We start from the raw sequence: 10,764 nt of genomic DNA on the forward strand, positions 1-10,764 counted from the left end.
ATAATATTTAAGTTATACGGTTAAATGACGTAAGCTAAGATAGTAAGATAAATTTACAGAGGAAATGACTAGAGGTGACGTAATGGGATATTATAATTGTTTTTAAATAAAGCGATATTTCTTCTCTGTAATTTTAAAGGAACTAACAGTAGATGAATCAGAATACATCGCCTTTTGATCCCCAAATGTTTATATTGGTGTAACGTTGGCCGTTGAGCATGAGCAATGTTGTCCGTCACCTCCGGCCACGTCCCGCGTGTGCCGCGCTAGTGCGCAAGGTCTCTGACGCGCGTGTTGTACAGTGGTGTCGTCGCTGCGCGCGGCGCCGCGACCGGGCTACGGGCTCGCCAACCGCTCGCACACCTTCTCCTCCAGCACGGCGGTGAGTAGATACATGGCATGGTCGCCACGACCGGAGATAGACATGTTTAAGATTTTCCTAGGCGCGCTGGTAAATAAACGTAAAAGTTAATTTTGCTCAGATGTTTAAGCTATGTGTATGTGGTATCCATGTTGGTCCATCAGACCAAATTTATTAAAATATTTTTTCTTAAAATATACATGATGTATTGATGAGGTACGAAACAGAATATTACTTCCGATTTTGAAGTCTCGCTCTCTTTTCTAAACTAAGTATTTGTCTGGTTTTCTAAACTAAGTATTTGTCGTATTGGAGTTTTGGAATGTACGATTGTGTGTTTTCTAAATGTTAATCACGAGGAATGCCACAAAACTGAATTAGTTTTTATACGCACACCTTATTTAGTATTTTCAGGCGACTTTGTATTCGTAGTTGAGTGCCAGAAGCAAATCTCATGTATTGTTGTGAGACTTCGAAGAAACCTTACTTGTATATTTACCAAAATCTCCCATTTTCCTTTACTGAAAGTAAATGATTCATGACAAACAGGTCTACTCTGGCAGGGACACATGTAACGAAAAAGTGAATTTGCCTCTAGCATTACGTTAATTTAGTTTGACAATTAGGGATGTGCCGCTCTATAAAATGTACAGAAACAGAAACGTTCTCGGAAATTCCCGAGAAATTTCATCTTAAATATCAGAAAAATTTCAAGTATGGAAATAGTTTTCGGGGCACATCTCTAAAGCAATATTCATCACGATTAGATTGTGCGAGTTTTGATTAGTAAAATGTGTCATTGAATATCCACATGACGATCTTAATCTTATTATTTGTTTACGTTTCATTGTGAAATATTTTTTACTAAATTTTGACTGTATTATTATTCCAAAAATAGGCTAAAAACCACTTGTGGCTCTTCATGACACAATGCATGTAGTTGTGAACGATTGCGTGTGTGTATGTCGTCCTGATGCGTAGATTGCTCTGGCGTGCTACTCGTCGCCGGTGGAGGGTACTATGTGTGTGTACGTATGGTTTGTTTATTATTTATGTATTTTATTATTTAATTTCTTTCAGTAATTTTCGTAAATTTTAGTTTTGGGCCTGTTTCACCAGCTTCTGATATATGATATAATCTGATATTTGTCTGAGATTTCAACGCGTCTCCGTGAGGTAACGGGCGATCCAAGGGCGGGCAGTTACTTTGCACAGAGGATTGCCATAGCAGTTCAGAGGGGTAATGCTGCCAGCCTTCTTGGAACCCTTCCAAGTGGCGACGAGCTGGAATTTCTTTATTATTTCTAATATGCAATTTTTTAATGATTCTACTTTATATCTGATATTGTAATCTGACATATAAACTAACTGCCTAATAAATCTGGCTGTAGTTATTTGCCAACTAGCTCTATTCGACACATGTAATAGACATTTCTTTAACTCTAAGATATCGAACACGACATGTTACATATATAGTATAGGCTACCAAATACTTTATCAGCATGCTCTGAAACAGGTCCTTCAGTGTTAATATTTGTTTATTAAAATCGCCTACAAGGGATTATTTGTTTGTTCCCATGTCAAGATATATAATATATACACGTGTAACGCTGGCTCGTGGCGTGTTGCAGGGCGACTTCACATTCAGCGGCATGGGCGACAAGACGCATAGCACAGACTTCAGCAGCGGCAAGTCAGACAGTAAGTGTGAACACACCTTATGCTCAATGCACTAGATAATAAACAAAATTAATTTATTTCAAACTGTATGGTCTATACATTTTCTTATTAATACTTTACTTGAGGTGATTTAGTCCTTAGCAATCTATTTAAAGTAAGAGTAACTATTTGGCGCTGTCTATGAACACTCCGAATTGTTATGCCCGAAGTATTTGAGGGTAGTAGGTGAAGAGACTCAATGTGTTTGTTGGTTTGTGCCGCGCAGTGCGGACGGAGCTGTGCGGTAAGTACCGCGCTTCGCTTCGCGCTCACTCACGCTTCGCGGAACCTTCGTCATGCCATCTTGTTCATTAAAAAGTGAAAAGCATGCTTAAAGCTAAAGTATGTTTCGTCTCGTTCGTGTAAAGTGCGATAGTAACAAAACATACTTTAGCTTAAAGTATGCTTTAACTTTTTACGGAATAAGAGGGCAAGACTCGTATCCTAGGACTCGCGACTTTGTCATTACTTACATCGAGTGTACGGCTGTATCACTGTTCTCACGCGCGGCTGTGGACGGAGTCACCAGTGTCGTCCGCTTTTCCTAATAAAAAAAAACACTTTCCAGATCTAACTTAACACGACACCAGGTCAAACGCCGTTTGACCTGGTGTCGTACGCCAATGTTTTCCATCATGACCTTACCAGACATCGAACCCAGGACCTCGGATGTAGCAGGACGCCGCTGCTACATCTTTACAGAGTTCGTAAAAGTTTCGTCTTAGCGCCTCATAAATATGCCAACTATATCATCATTAATGTCCTTGAAATAAGTTGATAATTTTCGATTTTCCGCCTGCATTAAAACAGACATTAGCATATCTAAGCTATAGGTTTATAGACTAGATAGACTGATATTATACAAGTATTTAAGATTCATCTGTAACACGCGCTCCGCATCTTAGTTTACGATGCACACCATCTTATATATTATAATCTATATTTCTATACATAATCTCCGCTGTCAACCCACTGCTGGGTATAGCACTCCATTTAGCGCCACTTCCTACGCTCTGTCTCATCCATCGCTTCCCCGTGTCCCAAACAACGGCATCCGACCATTTCCATAGAGCTGAAGAGATTTTATTGTCATCTGTCGGATTGAAAAGAATAATATCTGGAGAAAACTGAATATAGGGAGCTGACGGTTAATACTCAGCAATGAATTGGCATCTAAAGAAGAAGACGATTATAAATTTATTTGTTTATAGGAGTTACCTAATGTTAGACCTTATTCCTCCGTGTTGCGCAGTTTGGCTACTTTGCTGCTGTTCTCAATTTTGTTTATTTAGCTGAGTATAATATCAAAACTGCATTAAGCGAATTACTATAGGAAGATTGAAAGCTTTAAAAAAATACAGTAAATGATATTATTGATAACATTTATGCCTGCAATTTTCGAAGAGGCAGGGTGAACATTGATCACAATTTAAATGTATTTGTGTATCTTCTCGGGAGTAACTTATGTTATCGCTTTCAGTTTCTGCCGGCTCCATAACAGACGTGGATAGAAGTGCTGTGGTGAGTCATTTCATATTGTTTTCTGCTGGATGGGTAATGTATAATGTATTTTCATCAACAATCCTTACATGTTATAAAACGAAAGTCATCTACCGCGACTGTCTGTTTGCGACAAACTAAAAATGCGGTTTACACCAAAAGATAGAAGAGAGAAGAGTGATTGCTGAAGAAGGTTTAGGGGTTTAATCTGCCGGGTATAAAAGCCGGAACGGGCCGCTAGTAAAATATAAATTAATGTGTCTATTTTGGTTACTGGTTTACATAATTTATCATTTATTAGTAAATTAAAAATGTAACGGAAAATCGAATGAAAAATTAATTATTCAAGTGATCAAAACGCTTATACTCTTATCCTATGTTAATATTTGACAATTAATTGTTAAATTCACAATATTAAACAATTTATTGTGCTGCAAAGGTTTGTATGCAGGCAAACCAGGGTGCCGCGACCATGCGCAGGGCCAATGTCGCCATCTCGCACCCTATTTGTAAAGAAAGAAAGAAAAATGATTTATTTGATATCACAAACTTAAACAAAGCAAAATTCATGGAATTAGATTGAAACAGATATATGAATGTTCCGCAGACGACGGACGGCGTGACGGCGGTGAGCGCGGCGGCGCTGGGCGCGGCGCGCGGCGGGCTGGGGCCGCGCGGGGGCTCAGGTGACGTAGCGCTTGCTTTATTCACGCATATCCTTTTCACTGCCTCTGCCAGGACCAGGCGGGAACGACATAGCCAAATTAATTATAGTTATGATAAAAGTAAAGTAAACTTTTGGCGTCGATATGATGTATGTAGATCTTTGATAATTGAAACATCTTTGGAGAAAAGCCTGCGTTAAAGTTTGTTGCGCCTATTAGACTTAGTTTTAAGTATTTTTTTTACGTCAAAAAGCAATGTACGACGTCTTGAGTAAAGAATTTTCGAATAAGTGGAATAATGTAGAATTTGTATGAACGTCAGGCGGCGTGCGGCGCTCGCTGCCCAACATGGCGACGAGCCACCTCCTGCACGAGCCCGCCAAGCTCTACCCCTACCACCTGCTGCTCATCTCCAACTACCGCTTGCCGCCCGACACCGACCGCCTCAACCTGGAGGTACCTACCATTACACAACAGGGCGACGAGGAAATAACTCATACATTCTTGGGGCCCTCATTTTATGAGATTCTTCTCCCGCATAAATTATACAAGTTCCAGAGAAATGGCGTGGTTTGCGCAAGATTCCGTTCTGTGCAATATAGATTGTTGTTTACGTAAACTTATGTTACATGAGTAGGATTCAAACCTGGGAACAATCGATTCATAGATGGACTGCCACCACATAAAAAAGTTATTTAAAATTGTATTTATCTATTGTACAGTCCGTGTATAAAGAGTAGGAAAGAAATGAGAGCGCTATATCCTCGTGGCCGGCAGCGCCGGGGACGCGCGGCCTGCGTGCGGCAAACATTGACCTTGCAACGCATTTGGCGACACCTTTCTTGCAGTATTTTTCACATTTCCATTGTTTATCTGTTCCGCGATGAGATGTGACCGTTCGATTTGGTATTGCAATGGCAAAAAAACGTATTTCGTTCAAGATCCGTTTCGGACAGCTTACAGACAGGCTGTAATGTACTTGTTGTTGTGGTGACAGCGGCACCTGTCGGACGCGGAGTTCGAGGCGATCCTGCAAGTGAGCCGGCCGGAGTTCTACCGCCTGCCGCAGTGGCGCCGCAACGAGCTCAAGCGCCGCGCGCGCCTCTTCTAGACTGTCGCGACGAGTTCGTAAAATCCGCCTGATTTCATGATTTCTTTATTTCATTTTTATTAACTCTCCTATTAATAAAAAAAAAATTATCTGACAGAGACTGGAATATACTCGTTTTGTCTTATTTGATATTGGCGAGACAAAAAAATCTGGATTAATCAGCGATTTTTGTTTAATTAATAAAAGGTTACACATTAATTGATTTAGCATTAAACAAATTTATTTTTGTTGTTATACTAATGAATTATATAACAACAAAAATAAATTATATATTAAATAGCGGAACAATTCCAATGGTTTCTATTTTCTGTCAGTGGAGGCCAACCACTGACGGAAAGTAGAAAAGATTTAGTACCGTTGTCGTGTGGACATCGCATCTCTTGTCCCGAAAGCGCCAGTGGAACAGAGCCAGGGCACCAGCACCTCTGTCGGAATAATAGTGTAACCTTTTTTACAAAGCATACAATCATGAAAAACAGCAATTTTATGGACTAGGCCGACATATGAAGCCGTTTTGTTCAGCCCGCAGCTGCAATGCTGAACGATACTGTGCGGCGGTCGATGGCACGGATTCCGTTCCAAGTAAGGATGCCGAATATATCAAGTATACGTCATCTATACATATTATCAAACATGCGCAAAATATTCCAAAATTAAAAAAAACACATGCTTGGCTTTGTGCAACTTAACAGTATAGGCAATAAATGTCATTGACGGCATTCATACATCTCTGTTATTCGCTAATCAACACCTTACGGGTCAAACAGATCCTACTTTAATGTGATCCATATTCGAATTTAATAACAATACACTTTAATTAATGCATACATTTGCAGGAATAAATAAAAGCGAGTGGCAGAGATAAATGTATATGTGCCTCAATGCCCCTCATTCCCATATCCACTGAAGTGACTGTAGTTCAGAAATTAGACATCCGTGCTATCGGCCGCGTACTTAGCGTAGATGATATTAATTAATAATTCACATAATAATATATTTGATGAAGATTACTATAGCAGTGTGATGTCGCGCGTTCATAGAATGCGGCGAGCTGATGCCTTGTTTTGATAAAGATATATGTGATGCGTCGTCTTAGTGAGAAGCAAATGTGCTGTAGTGGGTCCGGGCGCGGTCCTGTGCGGCGGCTGATGGTGGACGGCCCCAACTTCAATGCTACCTTATTTAAATGTGGCCTTCGAGTAAACATATTGAGGGTCAACTGATATATTATGTTGCTAAATGAACACATTATACAATTATTATCCTTTTTTTAATCTTAGAACTGAGGTCGTCCGCTATTGCCTGGTAAAAAACACTGTTCCAACAAAAAATATTTATTTGAAATAAGTTTTACCTACATGTCATCAATATAAGCAAACAAAATAATGTAATACTTCATGTTTTATGGGAACAGTGTCCTAATCGCAATAACGCCGAGTCCCAGCTCGGGTGCTAATGGGATTCGCCGCTCGTTTTTATTTTATAACCAATGCTTTAGAAAAGTACTATCCGCTCGCAGCTATCTCGCTCACTCTTATTTCATATCACTTTTCACACAGCCCTCAACACAAAGACTAATAAAAAATTGTAAGTAAACCAAATTAACAATACTATTTACCTTATTGGATTAATTATTTTTAATGGTCTATGTAGTCTCATGTTTTGTAATTGTATTTTTCGTATTTATTTCGACGTCTTTTTTATGTATTTTATTTAAGAGTATATTTGTCTCTGCGGCGATAATATTCTCAGAAGTGAACTGTATCGTTATAATGCAGTGTGAGCGAGATGGAGAGAGCGAGGTCGGGAGCATCCACTTTTACATGCAAAAGTAATAATAATAAATTGTTCCTAGGCGTATGAGTGTGAGAGTGTGTGCGTACTTTATTAGGTACTTTATTGTTTTTAATGTTATTTAGACAGATATTAATTCGGTCGCTATGTAAGTTTTAAAAATATAATCGATATTTTTATTGGACAGCTTGCGAAATTTTTGTTTAGTGTAAGTAATGCCTGGTTTACACGGACTGAGGCGCCCTGCCAAGTCAGACTTCAAAATAACATTCCTTCAGTACTTTAAAACTTGAATTGAAATGAGGCATTTGGGAGCCGCGGGGTCAATGATCAGTGGATTTTACTATCTAAGCAACGCGGTTTTGGAATGCGCTAGACCGATCGGAAATGCAAAAATAAGAATAAAAGTTTTTTATATGTTAGTTGGCAGCAACAAACAGTGAATCTTGAGTCCGTGTCGAGCAGGCCTAATGTAAGACCACGCCTAACGATTGTTACCAAGCGGCGGCGCGGCGTCTTCGGCTTTCGTGTTCTCATTGCTGAAGGCTAAATCATTCGTTATAACACTTTTTAGATCTTAAAATTTGAAATTTGGATGAACCACAGTGAATCTACTAACAACATACTATGTTTGCTAACATAAACATACGTACATATAACATACGTTCGTATAAAACGGGAATAAATTCAATACGAAGAGAATCGCAATCACATTTGGCAAGAAGTAGGAGACGCCGCGCGCCGAATATATTGAAGTAAATTATTTACTGTAATGATATCTATCTGTATATAGTATATTTTGTAATAACGCTTAACATATTATATTTAATGTACGTATTTCTGCTGGCAGCGTCACGGATTATTGTAATTTGACAGTTCTATCTAAAGTGGGGAGAGATCCGCGGAGATACTTGGAATAATAATAAAAGTTGCATTTCCGAATGTTTTTATTTCATTTCGTGAACGCCTCCCAGTCGTTGCACCACATCTCCTGCACCTGCATCGCGTACCAGTAATCTGTCGACAATTATGTATGTGCCACTATCGCTTACATAATACATTCAATCAACAATATTTATTTAACAGTTCACGTGCACAGAGATACAAAGTAATAAATAGTAGATACAATAAATAGGTAAGTCAGTGCAAAGGTTTTCTATCAAATCATATTGTACGAGTCTGGAAAATCCTTAATGAGAATGTCATCACTACAGTCAACAGTTTTAAGAATGGAATAGATAAAATCTCCAAAGTTCAATAGACACACACGCATCAGCCTAATTAGCTGCTAGTGTGTCAAAAAATAAAAATATTTACTGGGCTGGTCCCCGATGAGGTCGTGGCAGTACTCCCTGAGGACGTCGCACACGGACGCGTAGTGCTCCTTGTAGCTGCAGATCAGGTCCGGCCTGCCGCGGGAAACACGACATTTTATCTTAGAGAAATCTCATTTACGAAAAGATTATAAGTGATCATCTGAGATTTGTGTTATTAATATATATTTTAACTCTGAAATAATTAAATTCCATGTTTGAATTTCCATTATTTCTCACTCGAAAAAAAACACGTTTTACAACTCGTGTGTTTTGTTTCGTACTTTTTGGGTCGTCACTTTATGATTATCTTTTCTCGGTGAACAATGTACTATTTATCTCTCTCTCGTCAAAGCGATTTCCAGGTCTCATTCGCTCGCTACCATTGAGCGTTGGAGCCTAGGGTCCACTAACGATACCATATTTTATGACATACATAAACACCCAAGTCAATCTGATAATGACCATTCATTTTCCATCTTGACCTCACCGGGGTTCGAACCCGAGACACCTCCAGTGTAGCAGTCATGTTGACTGTTAGGCTACAGAGGTCGTGTTGTAGTTACTCACTTGACGACCTCCCAGCAGTTCATGTGGTCGGACACGCACTCCGCGATGTTGTAGGAGCCGCGCACCTCCATGTCGAACTTCATCTTCTCGAAGTACAGGTTAGGGTCGTACATGTACTGCGCGCTCACCGGCCACGGAAACAAACCCACTGTGAAATGACTGTGTGAATCACGTGGGACGAGTGACTACTATAGCTTTGTGGCGTGTGTGGTTCCGTAGAATATTTCATCCATTGGATATTGGATCCTCTTTGCCAGCTGATAGGTAACAACAGCGTTCCCAAGGAGGATTGACGTCAGGCTGGTGGGCAGTTGGATCTTCAACATTTTAATACTTCTGTACTTTATTTTGCGTTGACCACAAGATTCCCGACGTCACAGGCCCGAACGCAGCCGGGAACACGCGAAAATGAGAGAGCGAAGCTACTGTGATTGAGATGACAGAGATTCTTCTCTGTCATATCATCTCAATCATAGTCGCTTCGCTCTCTCATTTTCGCGTGTACTGTACTGTCCAGGAAGAGAGACCTTTGCTCAAAAATAGGCAGTGGACTGAAATCATGATGGTGACAGTAAAGAGAGACAAGAGAAAAACAGGAGACGTTACTTACTGTGCGACAAGGAGACAAAAGCCCCGAGTAGACAAAGAGTTCTTGTCAACATTATCTCTGAGCTGATCCGAATGGTCTCCTCAGCGGTCACTCGCTCTTTGTTAAGCTAATTGCAGAATCTAATGATCGACGCGGATTGGTAATATCATTACCTGTCGACATCTACTCTTATCTTTTAATTAGGTACCTACCTCAATCGTAGGTAACTAGTTAATTAAATTTGTCATTGCGGTTGTAAATTAGTCAACTGCATGTCAGTCAAGGTAGTACCCGCCATCGAAGACTATGTAAGGTGCCCGCCATAATAGAGAAAGTTACCTATGGTTTACCGACCTCGGTCGGTGGCACAGTGCTAAAGTACTTGTCTCTGAGGCGAGAGGTCCCGGGTTCGAACCCCGATTAGATCATGATGGAAAATGGTCTTTTTCTGATTGGACCGGGTCTTGGATGTTTATCTATATATGTACTTGTTATAAAATGTAGTTTCGTTGAGTTAGTATTTTTAGTATGTTTATTTATATGGTAAATACTTTAGAGAAATACTTATTTTTATATTAGGACAAATCACACAGATTGAGCTAGCCCCAAAGTAAGTTCGAGACTTGTGTTATGGGATGCTAACTCAACGATACTATATTTTATAACAAATACATATATAGATAAACATCCAAGACCCGGGCCAATCAGAAAAAGATCATTGTCCATCATGACCCGACCGGGGATCGAACCCGGGACCTCTCGGTTCAGTGGCAAGAACCTTGCCACTGCGCCACCGAGGTCGTCAAAATTATTTTTTAATTTACAATTAATTTACAATAATTAATAGTAAAATACCTATACCATGTACCTACTAATTCCATGACCTATACATATCAATACATTATACTTAATAAAATTGAAGAAAGGCCAAATTTGTACATTGGATATTTTTTAAAAATTCTACATGGAATATACTTACTGATATAGATCAGGAAAATATAGTTTTGGAAATTTTTGTCTGTCTGTCTATCTGTCTGTCTGAACGCGCATCACTCGAAATCTACTGGACCGATTTGCTTGAAATTTGGTATGTAGGTACCTTATATACCGGGTTAACATCTTAGATACATTTCATCGCGGTA

General features: G+C 39.6%; 2 protein-coding genes across 12 annotated transcripts in view; one reads left to right on the forward strand and one right to left on the reverse strand.

Moving 5' to 3' along the window:
* Unc-115a (Uncoordinated 115a) overlaps positions 1-8,092 on the forward strand; it is a 69,025-nt gene extending 60,933 nt beyond the window's left edge. For 6 of the 11 annotated variants that reach the window (XM_053763644.1, XM_053763641.1, XM_053763636.2 and 3 more), the window contains 5 exons: positions 1,993-2,062; positions 3,561-3,601; positions 4,188-4,266; positions 4,568-4,701; positions 5,243-8,092. In XM_053763644.1, coding sequence (XP_053619619.1) covers positions 1,993-2,062; positions 3,561-3,601; positions 4,188-4,266; positions 4,568-4,701; positions 5,243-5,356 — 438 coding nt within the window. In that variant the 3' untranslated portion in view covers positions 5,357-8,092. Of the gene's footprint in view, positions 1-302; positions 383-1,992; positions 2,063-3,560; positions 3,602-4,187; positions 4,267-4,567; positions 4,702-5,242 lie in introns of those variants that run through there. The other 5 variants (XM_053763640.2, XM_053763643.2, XM_064436790.1 and 2 more) reach the window with 3 other exon arrangements.
* Positions 8,080-9,788, reverse strand: LOC128680466 (uncharacterized). Its single transcript, XM_053763653.1, has 4 exons — positions 9,644-9,788; positions 9,034-9,181; positions 8,468-8,559; positions 8,080-8,167 (listed from the first exon to the last, which is right to left on the reverse strand). The coding sequence occupies exons 1-4, from the start codon at positions 9,693-9,695 to the stop codon at positions 8,103-8,105; spliced, it is 357 nt and encodes a 118-aa protein (XP_053619628.1). The 5' UTR covers positions 9,696-9,788; the 3' UTR covers positions 8,080-8,102.
* Positions 9,789-10,764: the final 976 nt, after the last annotated feature.

The sequence above is a fragment of the Plodia interpunctella genome, chromosome 24, assembly GCF_027563975.2.
Source record: "Plodia interpunctella isolate USDA-ARS_2022_Savannah chromosome 24, ilPloInte3.2, whole genome shotgun sequence".
Taxonomy (NCBI): Eukaryota; Metazoa; Arthropoda; class Insecta; order Lepidoptera; family Pyralidae; genus Plodia; species Plodia interpunctella.

Coding starts and splice junctions, on each gene's coding strand:
- LOC128680466 (XM_053763653.1), bottom strand. CDS start 9,695: ATGTTGACAAGAACTCTTTGTCTACTCGGGGCTTTTGTCTCCTTGTCG. Junction 9,182..9,643: donor TTTTGTCTCCTTGTCGCACA/GTAAGTAACGTC, acceptor GTCATTTCACAG/TGGGTTTGTTTCCGTGGCCG. Junction 8,168..8,467: donor CCTCATCGGGGACCAGCCCA/GTAAATATTTTT, acceptor AATTGTCGACAG/ATTACTGGTACGCGATGCAG.